The following is a 23,476-nucleotide window of genomic DNA, read 5'->3' on the forward strand; positions in this document are numbered from 1 at the left end:
AGATCTCTCCCAGATCGCAACAGCTGCAATCCGACCCACGGCTTCTTATTCCACGTCCCCTTATTTCCATCTCTTCGTCCCAATCCGGGCTCCCTCTGTCTGGCTCTGCTCCCCAACCAGGGCCCGGCACAAACTTTTTAGAAGTGGCAGCCAAGTGGGCAGGCAGGCGAACCAATTTTACATGGTGGAAGTTTCTAAACATAAGCATGTCTGTTAACATATGAAAGGTGGTTGACAGTGGGCCAGGCGGAGCGCACAAGGCGGTGGACAATGGCCCAATTCTGGTTACCCGGGGCAACTCGGCAACCGTTATTGTTGGGCCTTGCCAAACACGGTGGTCCGAACACTGACGGACACATTGACACTGTTCAATATGAGGGGCAGGCTCTGCCGGTCTGCCCCCTCTCTCTCTCTCTCTCTCACTCTGCCAATCGTACCTTATTACTTCCCACACCCTGTCTCTCTCTTCCCCCTGGCTATACTCGACGCCCGTCTCCCTCTCCCCTGCTCTGTTCTGTGGGGGCTATCGAAACCCCTTCCTGGCCAGCTAGATCTCACGAGGGGATGTCGGTCGTACTAATGGGAGGTCGCCGTGCATCTGAAGTCCAGGCGTGAGCCCAGCACGGCATTTACACGGGGGCCCTCGTCAGGGTGGTTTGAGCTCCAGAGTGAAGAGTTTTGCTTTACGCGCCGCCCTGCCGCAGTCTGCTCTGCTGCCTTCGGGGCTTTTTATTTATTTATTTATTTTTTGTGGAGAGGTGTCGTACCCCAGTGTTGAGGGGAACGGAACGTGTTTTGTTTGGTGATGGAAGGGCATTCACAGACTGACCGAGTAACGGTGTGGTTGTGTGTGTTGTGAGCCACAAAAGACACACACACACACACACACACACACACACACACACGCACGCACGCATCAGGGTGTTGTCTTTGTCAGGGTTCAGTTTTCTACGTCCCCGTCCCCCCCGTCCTTGTTTTCCTTTTCTCTTTCACTGAGAGAGCTCCCCCACCCCTCCTTGGGGGCTGAAGAGCTCCAAACAATTACTTCACAACTTCGGCCCTGCTTCTCACCTCCCTTCCTGCTCGTCCCCTCCCTTCACACTTTTCACTGTTATCGTTCCACTTTTTTTTTTTCTTCTCATCTTTTCATTTGGTCTGAAGGGTCTACTTCACATCTTTTTTGCTCCGGCAGATCTAACCTTCACCGTTTATTTCCACGCTGTTTCTGTTATACTGCCTTAACTGTCATTTTTGGGACATGAAGTCACCTCGCGCTCTTTGTCTGTGATGGCAGACAAAGGTTCCTGAAGAGACTATTTGAAGCCTCCAGTTTGGCGTCGCACTCGTCACCATCTTGGCAGGAAACAGAGCCAGAATTGTATAAATAACCACCAGTCAGAGGAAGGAAGAGAGACCTGTCAATCAAGCCAACCACATCTCCAGATATACCTCTCTTTCAGCCTTGATATCTTCATCTTCATTGAATCAAAAACATTTTTTTTTAAATCAAGACCATTAGAAGAAATAAATGAAAAAAAAAAAAAAAGTGAGAAGTTTTTTCCATTGACTGATTTTGAGTTTTCTGTAGCATCTTGCGGCTATTAGCTGAAATGCAGTTTAAATCACTTCCGCTTTGGCTTCAACTCTGGGTTTTAATGGTTGCCACTTGGTGCCTCCTAACAATACAGAGCATGCACCTTCTTCTATGTGTTCCCATCTGCCAATTCATCAGGCCATGTTACATTTTATCAGTTGGGATGTTCAAACTAGTCAAGTGATCTGTGCTCTGTGATCCCTGATTCTGAAATGGTTTCAGGTGGATGATACCGCAGACTTCTAGGAATGATGTCCAGACACCTGCTGGTCTCTCTCATTCTCCCCTCCCAGTCCCTCTTTTTACTTTCCGCCGCAAGTCCATACTCAATAAGGTCCCAAACTGATACATAGATCAGGAATGGGTCCGATCCGACATTCTTTTAATTAATTAGTCTCGGCTGCAATAGAAAAGATCAAATTATGATTTATTATTTGTCTTCTAGCTCTTTATGCCAGATATGGAAAGCAAGTAGGTGTTGCAAAGGGCCATGGTCCAACATTAGACAACCTGAAATGCTCTGAATTGGAATACATGGGGAAAAAAGCAGCTCAACAGCTGGAAAAATAAAGTAATTTAATTCCTCCGACTCGCAGACTCTCGACAATACATCTTGGACTGCCTTCAATTTTGTATTATTTTTTTTTTTTCCTGTACACTTTTTTGACAACATGTTTAGTTGGAAATAGCATTTTGGTTATTTTAACCGTAATAGGATTAATGTTAACTTAATTATAAATTAACTTGGGGAAAAGAAAATCAATATAATATAGATTTATTTATTTATTGCTCAAATGCTTGTATCCACATTCATCTGCAAGCATGTAACTGAATGGAAGGTTATTCAAAGTCTGATTGGGACACTGGGTGTAGGACTTGTAAAATTGGAGAGTGGTTTTATGTTTTGAACATTATGGTGATCTTGTATTATGTATGCCAAAACATTTTGAAAATTCAAAAAAAAAAAAAAAAGATGTTAAAAATATTTTTATCTGATTGGCTGATAAAAAATATAGACTTGACTGATATTCTGTAAACCCTCTATCTGCAAGGTACAGTTTTCATGCAGAGCGGGTGTGCACATGTGCTTCTGTGTCCAATTTGCAATGCAGAGCAAATGGCACTGAACCAATAGGAGAGCGCGCCTTGGGTGCGGTCATTTTGCATGCATGTAAAAAAAAACAAAAAAAAAAACGCCACAGAGTAACATATTAATGTTTGTGTTGTTCAATATGTGCTGAACAAGTTTTATATTTTTTTCTTCTTTTTTTTTTTTAAGACTAGAAAGCTGAAGATCCATGACAGAGTTGGGCTGTTTTCCTTTAGTATGTGTTTGGAAGGATGGGTGTGGAGGTGAACTCATACTGTAGTGACAGATTGTCAAAAACTTGCAACACACACACACACACACAGGTTGGTTCCTCCCAGGAATTGTGAGCAATGTTGAGGAAATTGGGTATGCTTTGGGAGTTTGGACACGTGTGTGTGTGTGTGTGTGTGTGTGTGTGTGTGTGTGTGTGTGTGCGTGTGTGTGTGTGTGAGCCCACATCTGGGCTGCCTGGAGTGGGGCACTGGGTCAGTGTGTGTGTGTGTGTGTGTGTGTGTGTATGTGTGTGTGTGTGTGTGTGTGTGTGTGTGTGTGTGTGTGTGGCAGAATCAACACCCTTATCTCAGTGTGAAGTGAGGAGCACCCCTTCCTGTTTCCTTAAGCAGACATGCTCTACTTGGATCCACAGCCACATTACAAGTGAAGAATGAATCCTCCAAGGCCGTGTGTCTGTCTACACGTGTGTGCGCAGTCTTGATAGAGAACGTTACCAAATAAGGAATAAACCCATCTTTTGCTCCACACTATCCACCATCTCAGTCTTTTCGACATATGTTGTTGTTCTTTTTGCCAGGGAATGCGTGTTTTTAACTTATTTGAGAACAGTGGCTCGGTAAGAGCGTTGCCGTGCGGTTCAGTGAAGATATGTGTAACAGAATAGAAGTGTGTGTGTGCAAGAGAAATATGATCTGCCAGTACATGTAATGTGGATGGGTGGGTGTGTGTGTGTGTGTGTGAGAGAGAGAGAGAGAGAGAGAGAGAGAGAGAGAGGGAGGGAAAGACCACGTCCAGTGTAATGGGGTCCAGCTGCGGTCTTGTGTGTCGCCGGTCAGATGAGGGGAACGTCTTGGCTGGGAGCTCTTCTCTTCTCCCTCTCCATCCATTCTTCATTTAATCTCTCTCTCTCTCTCTCTCTTTCCCTCCCTCTCCCTCTCCCTCCATTTCCCTGTGGGTTACATTTCAACACACTGGAACGCGCTCCATGCCTCCATTCACTGGCCCACGGATAGAAGTCTGTGCATGCCTTCAACTGCTTTATTTCCCTCCGTCTCTCCTCCTTCTTCTTTGTTTTATTTTTTTTTTCTCCCTCCTTTCTATACAGATGGTTTCCTAAGTTGTTTTTTGTCTGTTTTCATAAACTGTCTGTTATCGTTTACCTCTTGGCTCGCGTCGCTCTTCGAAACCTCTTTTGATGTCTGTTGTGCCGAAGCGGCAAGGCCAAGGTTTGTGCATGTTCAGGGTTAAGATACAATGAAGGAATGTATCTGGAGACTAGGCTTGATATACCCTTCCCCCCCAGCCTTGCTCGGACTCATTTTGCTTCTTCATTCTGATGTTGGTGTTAAAAGTGCCAGTGTGTCGATTATGAAATAAGGAAATACACATTCCTGTTGTTGATTCAAGCAGATGACCTCAAAGCAAAGCCTCAAAAGCCGTTTGGCATGTGGTTCTGGGTGCCTCATTAGAGTTCACTTGCCAGCTTCGCTCCTTCCTGCGTGCTAAGGCTTGCTGCTCAACCTTGTGTTTCTCAACAGGTAGCCAAACGGATATTTGATCGTTTGAGATTTTATTCTCTGAACAGGGCTCATCTATGTGAAGTCTGATTGGGGTGAAACTATATCTGAGGTGACTGGTTACTTAAAACACACTTAAAGCTTATTAATAGAATGTGCTTCTTTTAGAGACGTTTGCCTTCAGAGTTGTTTTCTTTTTTTTTCCCACCAACCGAAGCGTTTTGGCTTCATAATGCTTTGCGGCAAACCCAACAATAAATTACCTGCGAAATTGGGTTTTATTGGCACTTTCACTCTCTGGCCACATCCCCGAAAACGTAAGACACTAGAAACAGGGAATTGCGCCGCTTCCTAGTGGCAGCCTACAGGAAACAAAGTTGCGCTTTGAATGTACAATAACAATTGCAAAAACTAGTTTTAAATTATAAGCACAGTGAGCTGTAGCAGAGTGGTATGTTACTCAATAGCAAAGCATTCAGTGAAGTTATGCAATGAACAGCTATAAATGACGGGAAGCAGTATTTTAATAATAATTGGTTGAAAAATAGGGACCCTTTCCTTTAACATTAACTGTAAGTCACTGTTTCCCCTACAGACCGAACGCAGTGAGTGGCTGCAGTTCCAGGCAGACCTCCAGGTGGCCGTGGCCGTGGCGGACCGCTTGAGAGCGGAGGCGGAGGAAGAGCTGACAGCGCTGCGATCGGCCCACAAGGAAGTGGAACGGGAGCTCGCCGCCTCCCAGCAGCGGCAGCGAGAGACCGATGTGCAGCTGGCGACGCTGAGGGGGGAGCTGACGGAGAACCAGCACAAGATGGCGGCCCTCACCCCGGCTCCCGGCATAGAGGCCCAGGGCAGGCCGGGCACTGAAAGCAGCAACTCGGACAGGAGCGAGAGGGTCAGGGCGGTGGGCACGTCCAGGTCGGGTGGGGAAGGGACGGAGAGCGGGAGTCGGAACGAAGTCAAAAAGATTCCCGTCGCTGAGGAGCATGAGGAGGCCAAAACAGACTCTTTAGGCGTGGCCAAAAGGTTCCTGAGAAATGTCTCCAACAAGGGCAGGACGGAAGACAAGGGTCGGACCAACGAGACACAAAGGACAGCGACCACTGAGAGATCAAGGTGAGAATGAGTTGATCCGGCTGCAGTACGTACAGAATCCCTAATGGAGCACTGTGGAGAATAAAGCTGATTTGAGTTTTGTTATTTTAAAATGGTATCAAAACTAGTGCTCAGTTTTGGACGGGATCTCACAATTAGTTTGGATAAAGGGTCACGATTCGAGTCATCCGATAGCGATGATATAGCTCACGATACGATTCCATATCGATCTATTGACATTTTGTACATAATTAGAATTGCTGCCAACTTTTCCATCTACCATCTCTAATATAGAAATGATTTCAATACATTTGTTTGGAATTTAATTTAAGTGGAAAATGGTTGCATCATTGCCTAACCTCCGAACAAAGTATATTTTTTCCAACAGATTCACAAATTGAAACATTTAGTTTGGATTTTATCGTACCTCATACTGCGAGGCAAAGGCTCAGAGTATCAGGCCTGTACAGGTTTTGATGATATTCCCTCCTTGTCTCCTTCTCTGTTGACAAAGCCTGACCTTATCTTGGCTGGTGTCAGGATTCTGCGCCGCCTTTCTGATTGTTCCCAGGTTTTTTTTGCCTTGTTTTATTGTTCGTTTTTTTGATAGACCTCGGCCTCAACCTCGCAAGAAATGTGCAAAGAGACGAGGCTACACAATAAAATGACAGAGGCGAAAACGCCCATAAAGCAAAATAGTTAGTTGTGGGAATATTATTTTATTTTATTTTTTATTTTTTTTGCCTGCTCTGTGTGTGCGCATGTAGGTTTGCACTAATTGGATGTTCTGTTTTACTCTTGAGACCTACATTTTTCTCTGCTGTCATAATGGAAAGCAGATAACAATCACCAAGTTGAGTAAGGCCTGTGTTTGCGGTTGCTGTTGAACTTGCGCCATTTTCTCTTCGCCCTGCGGGGCCACTACGCAGGGATTTTGTTAGAATCGTCTGATTCACCGCTGGAGTTGAAGTGGACAAGTGGACCATTTACAAAAACACTTAAAAAAAAACAAAAAATACAGTTGGATCGGCCACAATAGTGTTTCTCCTGTATTATCTGTTTGTGTGTGTGTGTGTTTTTAAATATTGCAGAAGCCTCTCCAGAGTACTCCCATCATCAGACTCCCACGTCGTGCACAACGGGACCACCCAGTCCAACACTGGCACAGCGGCCTCGTATGCAACCAAGGTGAGACAGCTAAGGCCCCAGGTACTCCTGCTATTTTGATCCTTCATGCGCGTCTCATCTACCGCCTCAACTGCCTACTCAATGGATGTTTTTTGGTCATTTTTCTTTTCCTTTCTCTCCAGAACTCCAACCAACCAAAAGGGCGAAGGAGCCTGGATTGGCAGGAGAGCTTGTCCAGCGCCCAAACCGGTCCGTTTGTGCCAGTGGTTGTTTTCTCAATGGGCTTTATCATCATGAAAACCCATCATCATCACCCCATCATTGTGTATGATGTATTTTTTTAGGGAAACGCGAGGAGTCTCTACTTAACAAATACAACTCTGCCCTCACTGAGCTGCCTCCCACCAAGTGAGTAAACATTCTTCTGAGCCCGTAAGTGTACGCACCCCCAGAAGTCAATGTTATTGTTTATTATCTAATAGAAATGCGCCTCTTATGTCATTAAGGTTATTTCTCATGCCTTGGCAGCAAGAAGAGCTGCTTGGTGGCTACAGATTTCTAAAACGACCTTTAGACTCCGAGAAAAGACTAGACTTTTTACTGCCTTTCTAATTTTGTTTTTTAATAAAACACTTTTCTGGTCCCGTTGTCAGGTCCCAGGACGGCTTCAACCTGCTGCTACGTCGCCACGGCGGCTCCAAGAGGAACTCTCTGCTGCGCTGGTGTCAGAACCGTACGCAGGGCTACAAGGTGCGAACCCCGGGCGTGGATCCTTTTAAAGTGCTTCATCTTCACATTTTTTTAAATTCAATCTTTTGAGTAACTAATTCACGTCATTGCAGAACATCGACATCACCAACTTCAGCAGCAGCTGGGCGGATGGTTTGGCATTCTGCGCCGTGTACCACACCTACCTCCCCTCGCACATTCCCTACTCCACCCTGAGCCCAGAGAACAAGGTCTGACCGTCACAGCGACAGCATAAAATAAAAAAACAATGGGTGTTTTTCTTCTTCTAATACTTTTCTTTTACATCGTTGTTATTATTAGAGGGAGAACCTCAATCTAGCTTTCAAGACGGGAGAGAATGTCGGGATCACCCAAACACTGGTGAGTCTGGCAGCAAAACAACTTACAGGACTGTCTGAAGCCTCTTCTCCTTATTACCTATGATAAATTTTATTTTTTCTATGTTGTGCATTGAGCTATACATCCATCAGCCACAACATTAAAACCACTGGCAGGTGAAGTGAATAAAATTGCTCATCTTGTTCCGATGGCCCCTTTCTAGGGGTGTGATATATTAGGCAGCAAGTGAACAGTCCGTGATGGAAAGGTGTCAGAACACACAGTGCATCACAGCTTGCTGCGTATGGGGCTGTGTAGCCACAGACCGGTCAGAGTGCCCATGCTGACCCCTGCCCACCGCTGAAAGCACCTACAATGGGCACGTGGGCATCAGAACTGGACCATGGAGCAATGGAAGGAGGTGGCCTGGTCTGATGAATCACGTTTTCTTCTACATCATGTGGATGGTTGGAGTTACGGTCTGATCCGATGGAGAATCTGTGGGATGTGCTGGAATAACAAGCCCGATCCATGGGAGCTCCACCTCACAACCTGCAGGACTTAAAGGATCTGCTGTTAACATCTTGGTGCCAGATACCACAGGACACCTTCAGAGGTCTTGTGGAGTCCATGCCTCAACTGGTTAGAGCTGTTTTGGTCACATGCTGGGGACCTACACAATATTTATGGTTATTAGTGGTGGTTGTACTGTTGTGGCTGACCGGTCTAGTGATTTTGATGAAATATTAATGTTTAATTGCTATTTCCACTGGAGGTGTCCTTACCAACCTCTTGAAATCATTAAAATAACCATCAGAAAGAGTTAATACGGTCGTAGACAATGTGGGTTCTTACTGAAGAGTGTGTGTGTGTGTGTGTGTGTGTGTGTGTGTGTGTGTGTGTGTGTGTGTGTGTGTGTGTGTGTGTGTGTGTGTGTGTGTGTGTGTGTGTGTGTGTGTGTGTGTGTGTGTGTGTGTGAGAGAGAGAGAGACTAGGAAATACACATTCCTGCTGCTCTGATTTAAGAGGATGACACATGTAGAGGCCTCAAAGCGAAGCCTTTTGGCACCATATTCAATTTCTGCCTCATTAGAGTTGACTTCCCAGCCCCGCTCCTTTCTTTTTGCAATCCTTTAATTGCCAGGACTTAATGATTAAAACAAAAAAAAAAAGAAAAGAAAGAATAGGTCTGCTGAAATTTAAAAGGGAACAAGTGGTTTCCAAAACGTAGTTATCGGTGCCCCCCGTTTGACCGTCGGAAAGTGTTGAGCGATTTTTCCGGGCGGGACGCGTTGTTATGGCCGTTTGTGCGTAATCTGCAGTTAAATGATGACGGAAGAAGTTGCATTTGAGGATCGCAAGCGTGTCAAGTGGACCTGCGCGGCTTAAATGCTTTTAAGAAAGTCTCAAGCGGACTGTTTTTTGTTTCCTACAGACGGTGGAGGAGATGCTGAGGACAGGGGGACCTGACTGGCAGCGGGTGCTGAGCTACGTGGAGAGCATGTACCGTCACTTTGAGATGTGACCGCCGAAGGTACAGACGGACGCATCCCGCAAAGCTGGTCCTTAAGCACTGGATTCAGTTTAACCGGCTGACCATAGCCCTGTGGAGTTTCAGATGCCTTGTGGAGGATATACGCTCCACTGTATTCGTTTCGTTTGGGGTATGTTTGAGCTTCAGCAGTCATTGCTTGAAAGTTAGGGGTGTCCTTGGCTAAAGTAAAAAATCCAGCAGTACTAGCCTTGTTTTCCCTCCTTGTGGGACAGAGTGTACATGGAGGTGGAGTTGCCATAGTGTGCCTACGCGTGTTCCTCATGAGCCGGTCCTCATGAGACGGTCCTCACAAGAGGGTTCTTTATAGATGATCCTGATGAGATAGTCCTCACAAGATGGTCCTGATGAAATGAGACAGTACTGTATTCCATCATGTCCCCCACAAGATCTGTGGCACCATCTCCAGCTGGGTGTCAACATACCACAGCCGGCCTTGATGCTGTGCTTTTTAGCGAGAGCGATGCTGGTTCCTTAATCACTCTGTTAATATGCACTTTTGTCTGCACTTTTTTTTTTTCTTCATATTTTGGCTGTAAATATGTCCTTGAACTGTGATAGACTTCTGTTGGCTCAGTAGGCAGTATGCGTTTCGTTCAGTAGGGATTGCCTATAAAATCATATCGAAGCGCTGTCTGATATGTTAGATGTCAGCGATAACATGGTGACAACCAACGACGCACAACTAAAATGTGTGAAATAAATAAGAATCCTTAAGTGGATCCATTTGTTTTTCCAAGAGTTTGCACTTTCTGATGGCCAAAGTCATATTTTTCAAGCATCTAGGACATTTATTTTTTATTTTTTTTGTGATCTACACATTGTGTAAAAAATGTTTATATGTAACGTGTGAAAATAAAGTGATACCAAAGAAATGAACACTAGCACGACATGATCATTACCATTTTAGAGACCTATCGTCATACAGTTAAAGTGGTAATCCATAACACTGTCTGTGTTGGATGGATTACACTGCAAGTCCCAAAATTCTATTCACAACTTTTCTTTTTTTTTTAACATTCGATTTTTCATCTTTTCTCTAAGACATCACTTTATTTTCTGGTAGTATATCTGATTGATTGATAGATTTTTTTTTCTTGGTTACTGGAGGTTATTTTTCCATCTGAGGTTGCTGTTATCGTTTGTGAATGTTCATCCATATCAGTAGTTTACTGACCACAACTACCGCAAATTCATTGAATGGCTGTTGAAGTGCAAGCTAAAGTATCAAATAAGGGATTTTTTTTAACAAAATAAACTCACCGATTGCTTGCAGCGTCGTAACTACTTGCATAGTATTTTACATCAGTGGAGTGAAATATACAGTACCAGGGGCTGAAATTTCTTAGCTTTGGATCTACTGCCACCTGCTGGTGAAAAAATAGTTCAATACAATTCACTACTTGCAGTTATGCTTTTATACTGTCTTGTGCTGACGTTTTTAGTAATTACCCACAGTGCATTTCATCTAACTATACACAGATCATCAATACATATATAGTCTCCCTTGGAGACTACTATGATGAAGTGCTACATTAATAAACCTGCCTTGACTTCACCCGCAATGCAATGGAAAGTTCACGCCTACAGGATTCTTTACAGAGCTGACTGTATCGCAGCAACACAATGCGACAGAATCATAAACTGAGGGAGCCCTCCATGGCGGCAGCAATCCTTGAACGACGATAGCAACATTTAGACGGCCGCGGTGATGAAACGACTGCGAGAGGCTAGGGTTGGGTGGCGCCCATGGAAAAGCGGGCTCTCGTTACTCACGTTTCTTTTTCAGAGGTTGTCCAAACAAACCAATAGCCAAAGAGCGTGCATGTCAAGGTATGTATGCTGTTGGGAAGCACTGGGGAAATGTCCGCTTGTGAATAGGCGAAATAGGAAGCACGCCTTTGGGCGCAGGTATCGGATGTGTGTGTCTTAGGAGTTTTTCCTTTCTCCTTCTCTGTCTCCCGGTGGGATCAACTTCTGCCCTGGACCAAGCCGAGGCAGTTAAACATGATATGGCTTTGTGCACGAGTGAGGGAAATCTCCCGCGGGGTTTCGGCGTGAGACCGTAGGAGGGGTTTTTTAATCACGTGCCGGGGACAGGTGAAGTCATGGTTCACCCAGACGGTCGTTGGGATCTCACCAGGAAACTCCACACTGCCGCGTGTGCAGAAGGCGCAGAGACATGGATGGGAATTGGCTACTGACGGTATGGGCTGGAGTCGTGCGTTTGGCTGTACTAGGATCTGCTCAGGACTCCTCCAGGTCAGTGATTTCTTATTTAGGACCCTCGAGTTTTTGTGTTGACTCGTTTGGAATGACTGCAAATACCGTGGACCCCAATCACAGGTGGTTCCTCTAACTTGAAAGCCATCCTTAGAGTTATGTAACCTTTCATAACTCTAACCCCCCCCCCGACACAGTGTGAAGCCACTGTACCTCATTTCGGTTCCGGAGGTCCTTCATAGTGGGACCCCCACTTTGCTGGCCGTCATGGTCCACACTGACTACCCCGTCATTGTCACGGCCCGGGTCACGCAGGGCAACACCAGTCTAGCCCTGGCAAGTGACACCTTCCAAGGAGGTAAAGCTACGTCCAGTGTTTTGACCATTCAAGTAAATACAGATAATACTCTGTGGATTGGTATGTTTTGGGTCTCATTGTTTCATTTCTCAAGGCTTAACTGGCGTCCTCACTCTCCCCCCGGTGAGTATTTTCAATTTTTCACCCGCATAGCGCGGCCCGGTGAAGATGCCGGACGGTGGCCGCGACGACATTGTTGGAGGTATTTCAAAAATCCTGTCTGTTCGATCGTCTAGGTTCCTGAAAGCTCCGTGAGCCCAAGTGCCCTTTCCACGTTGGCGGTGAGCGGGCACCAAGGAGGCCACCTGCTCTTCACCGACACCACCTCCCTCTACCTCAAACGCCGGACGGTACGGACCTTCATGCAGATGGACAGAAGGAGCTACCGTCCCGCGGAGACGGTGCGGATCCGAATCGTGTCCGTCTGGTCTGACAACCGCCCCTACGCAGGGCCCGTGGAGCTCTCTGTGCGGGTGAGTCTCTGACCCCGTCCCTCTAACAAAGACGAAGTGAAAAGTGCTTTTTTTTTTTTTTTTTTTTTGCCGGAGAGCTTGAGAGCTGCTCTTCGTACGCAGGACCCCCGGGGGGACACCGTCCGGAGTTGGGGCCCCGCGGGGAGCCGCCTGGGAATCGTCTCCTCAAATTTCAGTTTGTCTCAGACTCCTCCCCTGGGTCGGTGGAGGATCAGCGCGACAGTGGATGTGAGGTTTCCGCCGAGCCCGGGCCGCTTACCGTTTTTCTGCCTTGCCGTGGTGCTTCCACCCGGTTGGCACCCGTCGCATGCCTCCACCGTCACGGAAGCGGAGCTCCGTCTTTGTAGACTTTACTCTTCTTCAGTACCTCTTAGGGTTTGGCGAGGGCTGGAGTGCGTAGAATTGTCCTGTAAATACGCGTCTGGGTTTTTCAGGCCTTTGTGGCAAAGGGCCGGCTAAATAAACGTCTCTGTTTGGCTGCATTTCTTCTACCACAGGGCCTGACCAGCGAGAGCATATTCATTGTGGAGAACTCTGGTAACCTTTCAAAGAAATATATGAACTCATCGAGAAGATACGCGTTATTACCGCGCTCCCTCTCATTCCTTCTGTCTGCCGTTGCAGAGCCTCCTCAGTTCGAGGTGCTTCTGAGGACGGAGCCAGAGGTTCTGGAGGGCGAGGACATCTCGGGAACCGTCAGAACTCAGTGAGTAAACTCCTTTTACTGGACCGTGACAAAAGTTTCATATTTGCTCATTCGCTTCATCTCATTTAAATTGACATTTCGCACAAGGGGGGGGGGGGGCGGTTGGTGTGATGGATTGGGTTCTTTCTATTAAAAAATAAAAAATAAATTCATCGATCAGTCAGAACAGGAAAATCAAGCAATCGATAAACAATCGATGCAATGGAACACATAGTGGCATTTAAATTCTAGGTCATTAATAATTGTAAACCACCATTTAATTACTGCCTAATAATTAGTAATACTTTTCAGTGTTATGCAGTGATTTTCCTAAAAGCATAAAGAAGTGCAAAATATATGTCCTCGGGCATTGGAAGAGCGCTTATTATTTTAGAACATTTAAAAAATATATATATTGATTTGGTGATCTTGTTTGAATTTTACAGACACCTCAGTGGACACAAGACAGTGCATGGGACTTTATCCGTCACAGCTATTGCAGCGTCGCCTTTTCCCAGCTTGGCCGATCGTTTCATCCTTAACGACACTAAAGAGGTGAGTCCCGCTCCACCTCCGGTCAGAACCCGTGCGAGACGGGCGGAGCGCCGCCGCTGTTTTAAAACACGCAGACTTTTGACTCTCCGGATTCCTCAGATACACGGCTCAGCGCAGTTTTTCTTCGGCCAAGACGGGCTTCTGCCGCTGTACGACATGAGCTCACCGCATGGCGTCGTCCTGCACGTCGACGCCTGCGTTACGGAGCGCTCGACTGGTTTGTAGTACCAACCATTACGCTACACTGACCCCGAACTGCTGTCTGTCCACTCCACATATACTGTGTAGGAAGTGGCGCTGGGAATTCTGTCCAAAAGTTCTCTCTCCCTCATAGGACTGAAAGTGAACCACACGGTTCGGGTGCGTCTCAACAGGAACAAATTCCGTCTCTTATTCCGCGACGTTCCCCGCGTGTTGAAACCGTCGCTGAGCTTCTCTGCCAAGGTGAGCCGCGAGCGCCGACCTTGGTTCTTTTTTGCCGCTGCGTCTCGCCCGCCAGACGAGCCTCACCCGCCCCTTGTCGATCGCAGCTTCGGGTTTCTCGGTACGACCGGCCCCTGAACTCGCTGGAGTTGATGAGCTCCGCCTCGGTCCGCGTCGCTCAGAGGACCTCCGACAGCATGGAGGCCGACGCCACGACCGTGACTCTGTCGGTGCCCGAGGACGGGGAGGTCCTCGTGCGGTTCACGTTACGGGATCGGGTGCAGGCGCTTTTCATCCAGGTATGTGGGTTTTTGTTATTTTAACCCTTGTTCAAAAGCACTACTGGATTGAAGATATTACGCTTTTGCGCATGAGCACTAAAGTTGCCATTTAAAATAAATGTGAGTTGATTTGGTAACGGTGGTGATCACCAAGCACAGAGTGCACCGCAAGCTGATTACGACGGTACAGTCATGGCAGGGATACACGAAAAGACTTTGGGAAGACTTTCAGGCGACGGGCATCACGAGTCTCGAGACTTTCTTCCGTCCCGGTCGTGCACACACTATAGGATTCAGCAGGATCACAGGGGATCACACGTCTTTGGATCCTAGCACACAAGCATAGGAGCCGACACTTAAGACTCGGGATTATCTCAAACCAACCTGAGTCTCAGACAGGACGAAGAGACTTCTCTTAAGATCTCCAAAAGGCGTCTGCGACTCGAAAAAATCAGAGCGACGGTCCCTCGGTGTGAACCAGTTATGTCGCGGGCCGGGGGTTTGAATTTCGGAGGTCAGGCTTTGAACCCGCTGTGCCCCACGCAGGCCACGTTCATGTCCGGCGAGGCGACTCTGGAGCTCCACCGCAACTTCACCTCGCCCAGCGGATCATACCTTCAGATCCTCCCCCTCGGCTCCCTGCCCGCACAGGTGACCTTGCAGGATTACCGGAGGATGCGTTGAGTCGTTGAATATGGTTCAGGCCATTTTGACGTCTGTCTTTTCTTTTCTTAAATATCCCAGATTGGATTGTCTCTTCATATAGAGGTGGAGAGCACCTTTCAACTCAGCGACCTGCACTATGTGGTACGTGGAGGCGCACACACAAGTTAACGTCACAATTAGCATGCTATTATAGAAAGTCAAATATTTCTGTTTTTTCAATAGTCTTTTTATTTTATTTTCAAAAGTTCACTGGGTCACTTCCTATGTCTTTCTACTCTCAGGTCAGCTCTGGAGGACGAGTGCTGGCCGCTGGGACCGAGGCCTCCTTTTCCTCTTCCTCTTTTTCTCTGACCCCGACAGCGTCCTGGTCTCCGGAGGTCTGCCTCACCGTTTACTGCGTCCTCCCCGATGGAGAGGTGGCCAGCGATAGCGTGCACGTACCCGTCCGGCAGCGCAACAACGTAACCCGCTTTCTCTTTTTTACAAAAGAGTTTACTCCGACTTGTTCGTGACAAAAAAAAAAAGCTTTGGTGAAAGAGCGCTCTAGCGTCGGCTTTCTCGGGAAAAAAATCTATTTTGCCGGTGGTTTTTAGGAGCTTTAGAAAACCAGGTACTGTGCGCTCTGTTTAAACTCCAATCCCATATAATTGGCTTCAAGTTTCACAGAAAGTGTACACTTTTTCACGTCATTTTTTCCCCCCGTACCAAAAAAAGTTCTGCTCCAGCACTGAGGTAAAGAAACGTAAAAGGAAATTAAATTTGTTCTTTTTGGGTTAAAAAAACCCAAAAAACAACACTTATGAGGAGTTTGAGTAGACTTCGAGGAGTCCTAAAATAGCCGAAAGGAAAAGAAATGGGACCGTAAAAGCAGCTTTCCGGTGTTAGACAAAATCACCTTGCTGACGTGGGAGGCTTGCCCTCCTGCTCCACCCGGCTCTGATTTTTAATGGGTGTGTTTTTTTTGTTTTTTTTTATTTTTTTTTTAGGTGTCTCTAAACTGGAGCAGCGACCGGGCCAGGCCGGGGGATCGGGTGTCCCTCACTGCCACCGCGCTCCAAGCTGGGGCGCGGGTAGCCATCAAGGTGTTTGGGGCCGAAGGCGGTGATGCTCTCCCGCTGCCGGAGCGGGCATTCACGGGAGAGAAGGTAGCGGCACCGTAGTCTGACTGGAGCCTTTAAGGTCTCTGACCCTTTTTTTTTTCCCGAAACGATGGCGAATGTTCCTGAATAAGCATTGTTTTTGTGACTTTGGGCATTATAATCTCTATGAGCACCACTTTTAAGCCACAGTCATCCTGATCTCTTGATTTGGGAACAGGCTTTTCCCAGCCAGCTACCGTATCGGTGTCAGAAGTCTTCCGGCCAAACCGGTGGAACTGGATGTAAGAAATCGACCCTCTTTGTTAGGAGGCGGCTGCTGTTTCTAATGGCGCGTAACTCTAGTGTCGCAGGTGTAAAGGAGGCTTATTGCACCTAGGGGGGTTATTATCGGTGAATAAGCGAAGGGGGCTTGCGACGGGGGTGACAGAGAGGAGACAAAGCCACGCACACGTCGATCATCTACGGACGACCTTTTCCACTCACTGCCTCTAGTGCATATGATGAAGGGTAGAATAGGCCGCCATCGAAACCCAGCTCGCCGCAAGTCCCTGGAGAACCCCCCCGCCCTCCCCGATTGTTTCGGTCACTTACATCCCAAGGCGAGGCCTGACCTTTATTTCGTGGGTCGTGACGGTAGCGGTAGTAGACTGCCATAAAAATGTTATTGTGGCGTCGGCGCTTTATAAACCTGATCAGATGCTACGTCGGGGACAATGAGGTTTTAAAGCCTGCCTTAACACCCACGGTCATTGTACAGGCTCAGGAATGTCCCACTACGGTGCTGACTAATGGCAGACTGCATATGACGGAGCGGCACAATGAATCTACAACTGGTACGACCCTAAATAATGCATTTTGCTCATGTTGACATTCACTTTATGTGACAAATCAATGTTGCCACGGTGCTAAATGTCCCTGTCTGCAAGTGCTAAATGAGTCCCTCTTGTGGACATTAATATATAACTTTGTCTGGGCCTGCATGTTATGTGTAAAAACTGTGTCGCCTTCCTCTCACCCGTCAGAGGTCAGAGATTCCGTCAGAGATTATGCAACGGGAGGAATGGACTGGAGCCAGTGGATGCACCGGGGCTCGACTGTGATCTGGCTGTGGCTGGACGCCAATATGAGGTGAGTCCCCCCCCCTCCCCCGGGGAAGCGTACGCCGTGCGTTCCTACATTTCCTTCCCGGCAAATACCGTTGTCACTATTAACCAGTGGATCTGTGCACCACTTCACCGATACACCGCCTCATGCCGTCCACCCTTCCCCAGCACTTCGACATGGACGAGTCCGCTGTTTACCGTCCCGGACCGTCTCACTTCCTGGAGCGCCGTGGCGCTGGTGATGTCAGAGAATCTGGGACCGGGCCTCACAGCCGCGGCACAGAGAGTGCGTATAAATAACTATTTTGCCGGCATAATTCATTGAGACGTCTTCACCAACAAACTCTAATCGTCATAATGTCACTGCATTGCCAACCCGGCCCTTTAATTCTAACCTTAGAGAGCTTTGTCCTCTGCTCTGCAGCTGACAGTTTCCCAAGAAGACTTGACCCTGTCTCTAGATGTCCCAGAATTCCTCATTCGAGGTGAGGAGATTGTCCTGGAGGTGAAGGTCTCCAACCGTCTTCGGTGGGACATCGAGGTAACGACGGACAAACAAACACCAGCCTATGACCTTCTCCCGGGGGAGGGATTTATTTCTCCCTCCCGCTAAGTACATGCTAAGCTCCTCTCTTTCCATTTTAGTCCAAACTATAAGCAACACAGTATTCCATTCTCTGGAATTTTTTTTTTTCTCTCATCCAACCCTCCCCGGCGCCAACCCCACCCCGCCGGGCCCCGTGTGCCGCTCCCCGCCCGCAGGTCATACTCTTGGTGGCTCAGAGCGACGCCTACGAGTTTGTCCTGTCCGGCCGCAGCGACGTCGCCGCGGCCAACGCGCGGAAAGTCACAGTGGGCAGCGAGGGCGTCGCCACCGCGCTCTTCCCCATCAGGCTCCTGGCCCCCGGCGAGGTGGAAATATCCGTCGACGCCGTATCCGCCGACGCGTCAGACAGCCTGCTGCAGACGCTGCACGTTAAAGTACAGTAAAAAACCCCGCCGTCCCCCCGTCGACGGTTCTCTCCTTCTTTAAACGACCTCAGAATGCTCGGCGAGGCACACAGAAAGCGCGGCGCTCCACGTGGCGTGCGGTTATGATAAAGCTTTATTGCTTCCATGCATGTTCCCACAGCCCGAGGGAGTCGAGCGGTCCGTCTCCGAGACGCTGTTCCTGGAGCTGGCACCAACAAAGCGCAACAATTCCATGGCTGTCTCCTTCTCCTTCCCCCCAGATGTGGTGCCGGGCAGCCAGAGGGCCCATGTGGCATTGGTTGGTACGTGCACCATATATATTTTTTTTTTCTTGCCCTCCTCGGCCACTGGCGGTTCCGCTCGGGCGACAGCTCATGTTTACTTTTTGGCGGATTTTTTGACATGGGCAAAATCGCCTCGCTTTTCAATTTGTATTTACGCGATGGACTCGGGGGGGGGGGTTTCGCAACAGATTCCGAGTCGGCAAAGAGGATTTGGATATTGGCCGAGGAAAAATGGAGCTGATAGTCATCAAAATGAAAGAATGTTTACGGGCGGGGTAGATTCTGAACAGCTGGTCCGGTTCCGTTGGGCTGAGCAGCGTGCGTTTTTTTTTCGCCATTTTGTTATGGGAGAGAGACATGTTGCCATGGTCGTGGAGGTTGGATCCAAACACAGGCTTCCTGTTTTTGATGTGGTTGTCAGTCGTATTAAACATCACCTCCGACTACCTCAAATGGAGGTATTGTGCTCTCCGATTTGCAACTACATTTCCTTTGTTCGTAGTCTGTTAACATAAACCATCGCGCTGACATCCCTGGTGGCCATTTTAACCGTGAAATTGTCCTTTGAACACAATTTTAGCCGTCGCTACAGTTGAATGGCTTATTTATTATCGGGAATGCCGCTGTAGCGGTTCAGTTCGTACTGAACCACTAAACAGGCAAACACAGCAAATGGTACAAATTGAAAAAACATCAAGTCGTGTCTTCAAGCCCCGATCTTCCCCCCCCCCCGGTCCCAGCGGCCTATCTGGGGAGCATGAAGCCATAATGACTCGCAAAAAGCGTGACAAATGTGATATTAAATTTGGAGAAACAGGCCTTTGACCCCCCCCCCCGCCCCCGAGGCTGTCATTTCACCTCAAAAAGCTCAATCACGCACAGATCTTTAGGGAAAAGCCGAGACGTTGCGCAAAACATGAACGTCCCCTCCCCTCGAATCTATTGGCTCCATACAGGTGACGTCCTGGGCTTTTCCATCGGCACCCTGGACTCTCTGGTCCGTGTCCCTCACAGCTGCGGGGAACAGAACATGGTTCACTTTGCGGCCAGTGTTTACGTCCTCCAGTACCTGGACAAGTCCCTCCGGGACAACGAGGAGATCCGGAGGAGAGCTCTCAGCATTATGGAGGAAGGTAGTCACAGATCCCGCCTTAATGACTTTAGAATGTCTTTTGGCTCTTAAGTCCAGCGTTCCTGTCTATTGCGTCTGCTGCTTGGAAGGGAGTCACAGTACACGTTATATTTCATGTTTGACGTTGTATTTCATGTTTGACGTTGTATTTTATGTTTCTAACAAGCTTATCAGAGGGAGCTTTCCTTCCTGCGAGACGATGGTTCCTTTAGTGCTTTTGGGGCCAGCGACACTTCTGGCAGCACATGGTACGAAGAACTTGGTTACCGTTTTATGCATGTGTTATATACACTAGGGCAGCGGTTCTCAACATGGGGTCCGGGGACCACCAGGGGTCCTTCCAGGGAGCTCCAGGGGGTCCCCAGCTGTTTTGATCCTAGTTTCACTGTTATGTATAGGCTGTTATGGAGGTTTGGACGCAACCATGCCCAACAACAACAGTCCACTCAGAACGGGGTCCCAGAGACAAACTGACGTATCAAATTGAGCGTCCTTCATAGGAAAAAGGTTGAGAATCACTGACCTAGGGGAATAATGTTCTGTGAGAGTAATTCCACAGATTTGTCCTCAGATGTGGTTGGATTAAGCGTGTCGTTCCCTTCCCCCCGGCTTGTCTGCTCCTAGGCTGACGGCGTTCGTCCTGCGGTGCTTCCTCAAGGCTCAGTCTTTCATGCAGGTGGACCAGAGAGTCCTCTCGCGGGCCGCGACCTGGCTGGCGGGCCGCCAGGGACCCAGGGGGGAGTTCTCCGAGGTGGGGCAGGTGATCCACACGCAGATGCAGGGAGGCCACGACGGCAGCGCGGTGGGGCTCACCGCCTTCGTGCTGATGGCTCTTCTGGAGGAGCAGAGCTACGCGGTCAGTAAGGCTTCACTTCGGTGGGAATGTCCGTGCGGGGCTTTTTCGCTCTCACATTTAGAATCATTTGCGTCAGGGTATTTGTACTTTTGATTCAGAAGGTCTAAGAGTACTTCTTCCACCGCTGCCGTGCAGGACATGCTTCGGGGCAATGTGTCCCTGGCCGTGAGCTTTCTAGAGAGCAGTGTGCACAGCCAAGCGGTCAGTAACTACAGTCTGAGTCTGGTGGCGTATGCGCTGGCGCTGGCCAACAGACCTGCAGCTGGCACTGTGCTGGACGAGCTCAAGAAGAGAGCCCACTACAAAGGTGAGTTATTCGCGGCCGGCTGCCGTTGCTTCTGGTCTTATTACACAGTCAGGAAATGCCCGGGGGTAATTTTTTTTTCCCCAACTTTCATGCCTGACCGAACATCAAAGATGGTATTTATCCATGCCGTTGTTTGTATAATTTGCCACAACACTTCCAGACTAAAAGCCTTGTGTAGGAATTCTTCTCTCTCTCTTCATACGAGAAATGCATCAGTGGCCATTCAGTAAATTGAATTTGATTTAAATTTCATTTTATAGATCTTGATTGTGGATTTTGAACAAAAAAACATATTATATGGCATCCTACACCAACCGTTTAAGGCAGTACGTAAAGCTTGTTGAATATATCTGATGTATACTGCAGAGTTTCCGTTTGAAAAAATTGGTGCCGGTCAACGTGTCCTGGCAGATTTCAAATTCCCTGACACATGGGAGAGATTCCGGTCAAATATTAAGTGTGTTTATTGAGCCTAAAACCAATTGATAAGCAGGCTATATAGAGAATGACATCATCAACGCATGTAGATGTATAATATTTTTTATTCAATATTCAAAATCAAATCAGTGCTGTCGGTTAAGCCATTAAAAAAAAATAAAAAATGAATTAAATGTACGAATATTCTATGCCTTGTGCTTTAAAATTAAAATAAGTTAAAATTAAATTAAAATTCTTCCATATACAGTATTCATTCCAGTAAAGTGAGGATTTACTTACTTACCAGTTACCAGTTTGGAGGATTATGTTAATGATAACAAAATTGAAATATAGCTGCAGGCAGCAATACATGGGGTCCATTATTAACACCAATTGCATATTTTGGAGTTTCCATGGAATGCAGCATCAGTTTGTGCTGTCGCTCCTCTTTACATCAGCATTACATCTGAAACGAGTACAATTTTCAGAGTTCCCAATGAACGCAGCATCGACTCACTTAATGATGCAGTGGTTCCTGGTGACACGCTGAATTACTAATACAAGCATACACTTGTTGCGTGTTATGACTTTATCCTAAAAATCAGAAGGTGGGTGTCTACTACCTGTAGTGCACAGAGTCCTGCCTCACGGCGTCTCTGTGGGAGGAAATCACTCCATGTGGAGGTTCCCAACAGCCCCCCCCCCCCCATAACCCATTTGCATGGTGCAATCTAAATGTTATGGAATAGGATTTGACATATTGACTCGACTCTTGACTCTATTTGAATTCCAGATGGGATCATAATGTGGAGTTCGTCCGAGTCCGGCCCGGACGTGGATGAGTGGCCGCCCCCCTCGGCGCAGATCGAGATGGCGTCCTACATGCTGTTGACTCTGTTCCGGCGAGGCAGCATGGTGGATGGCATCACCCTCATGAAGTGGCTGAGCCAGCAGAGGAATTACTTAGGGGGTTTCGGGACCACGCAGGTAAGGCTCGACCCTTCCAACTCAAATCTGACTTCCTATTGTGTCTTTATCATATTGGATGGACGATATAGTAAATTGGACATTCCCCTTTGTTCTCGTGGGGATGAAAAATGTAAGGAGAGTTCTGAGCTCCGTGGGGAGACTAGATGTGCTGTACACCCAGTATCAAGCCGAGACGCGGGACGAGTTTACCTTTGACCCTTTTCTCCTTCCCGCCAGGACACGGTGGTGGCGCTGCAGGCCCTGGCTTGCTACGCCACCTTCAGCGGGGCGGACGCCATCAACCTGAGGGTCAAGATGTCCACCTCCAGGCCCAGCTCCCTATCCCAGTTTAAGATCGACTCCCTCACCTACCTGCAGTACCAGGAGCGGGAGGTACGGTGGTTATGGCTGCAGACGGAGCATCTAGGAAACATCGGCATGCTCAGAAGCTAAACCTAGAGAGCAATCATTACTTCACTCTGGAATTTGGTTGCACCCTACGCAATGGATTCGATTTCTCCAGCTTCCCTCAGCTTTGTGTTTGTCTTTCAGATTGACGTGGAAGGGGATTTATCCATAGATCTCTACATAGAAGGAAGAGGATTTGCCTTGTTTCAGGTACTGCTCAAAGGAACGTTTCCTTTCGGTCTGCTCAGTCAGCGCAGTAAGTTTACAGGTACAAAAGCACTGGCTTGTGTACATTTATGAGGCAATCTTATCAAAGTGCTCTTACACATCCTTTATCACAAAGACGGTCCACAGGGTTTACCGGAGTCAATATTGCTTTTGGCTTCTGTGCACCTGGAGCATGAAGCGGGTTTCAGGCAACTTGGACCTGAACTGGGCCAGTGGGCCTGAGCTGAGGCAATCCAAAAAGTTAGATTTAGGATTTTGGAATTGAGGTTTGTTCATGTTCTAAGCATATTTGCCTTGTACATTTCCATTTATTGATTAATTTAATCGTCAGTCATATAAACATTTTAGGATGAAAAAATTCTATAATTGTTTCCCGTCTCCCTTGGTTTCCTTGTGTCTTCTGCCCAACTGCAAATTACTCCCCGGTCTCCACTGGCACTCCCTGGATAATTAAAGGTTAAATAAAAAAATAAAATGAGAAAAAAAAAACCAAGTGAATACTGCTGATCTACACCTTTCCAGGTTAGTTTCCATGAATTTGCCATGCTGTGGTTTGGGTCCCTGGAGCGTCGTGCCCTAGATTGAATTTTCCATGCCAAGCACAGAGCATTGTTTTATTGACGCTGAGGCCAAAGGAGTTTGATGCGAACGCGGCACTGGCCGGATTCGCTCAGCAATTAACATCTGGAATGCATCGCTTCCTGGTGCTGGTTGTGTTTAGCGAGTCCAGATCGTATCGAGGAGAGGACTTAGGCTGG

The 23,476-nt window shown here is 47.6% G+C and overlaps 1 protein-coding gene across 1 annotated transcript in view; it reads left to right on the forward strand.

Moving 5' to 3' along the window:
- Positions 1–23,476, forward strand: part of LOC307238899 (CD109 antigen-like) — a 32,488-nt gene that overhangs the window by 7,252 nt on the left and 1,760 nt on the right. Inside the window, exons 5-36 of the mRNA XM_080012053.1 lie at positions 5,031–5,551; positions 6,622–6,739; positions 6,841–6,907; positions 7,003–7,066; positions 7,312–7,408; positions 7,501–7,617; positions 7,709–7,768; positions 9,162–9,247; positions 11,699–11,859; positions 11,954–11,982; positions 12,096–12,332; positions 12,767–12,869; positions 12,957–13,027; positions 13,672–13,796; positions 14,192–14,294; positions 14,823–14,927; positions 15,021–15,083; positions 15,224–15,403; positions 15,929–16,087; positions 16,800–16,875; positions 17,065–17,170; positions 17,314–17,431; positions 17,570–17,686; positions 17,908–18,126; positions 18,278–18,419; positions 19,358–19,534; positions 19,700–19,781; positions 20,158–20,389; positions 20,525–20,696; positions 21,907–22,100; positions 22,320–22,475; positions 22,635–22,700. Coding sequence (XP_079868179.1) covers positions 5,031–5,551; positions 6,622–6,739; positions 6,841–6,907; positions 7,003–7,066; positions 7,312–7,408; positions 7,501–7,617; positions 7,709–7,768; positions 9,162–9,247; positions 11,699–11,859; positions 11,954–11,982; positions 12,096–12,332; positions 12,767–12,869; positions 12,957–13,027; positions 13,672–13,796; positions 14,192–14,294; positions 14,823–14,927; positions 15,021–15,083; positions 15,224–15,403; positions 15,929–16,087; positions 16,800–16,875; positions 17,065–17,170; positions 17,314–17,431; positions 17,570–17,686; positions 17,908–18,126; positions 18,278–18,419; positions 19,358–19,534; positions 19,700–19,781; positions 20,158–20,389; positions 20,525–20,696; positions 21,907–22,100; positions 22,320–22,475; positions 22,635–22,700 — 4,323 coding nt within the window. The remainder of the gene's footprint in view (positions 1–5,030; positions 5,552–6,621; positions 6,740–6,840; positions 6,908–7,002; positions 7,067–7,311; positions 7,409–7,500; positions 7,618–7,708; positions 7,769–9,161; positions 9,248–11,698; positions 11,860–11,953; positions 11,983–12,095; positions 12,333–12,766; positions 12,870–12,956; positions 13,028–13,671; positions 13,797–14,191; positions 14,295–14,822; positions 14,928–15,020; positions 15,084–15,223; positions 15,404–15,928; positions 16,088–16,799; positions 16,876–17,064; positions 17,171–17,313; positions 17,432–17,569; positions 17,687–17,907; positions 18,127–18,277; positions 18,420–19,357; positions 19,535–19,699; positions 19,782–20,157; positions 20,390–20,524; positions 20,697–21,906; positions 22,101–22,319; positions 22,476–22,634; positions 22,701–23,476) is intronic.

Source organism: Zeus faber (assembly GCF_960531495.2).
Source record: "Zeus faber genome assembly, chromosome: 13".
Taxonomy (NCBI): domain Eukaryota; kingdom Metazoa; phylum Chordata; class Actinopteri; order Zeiformes; family Zeidae; genus Zeus; species Zeus faber.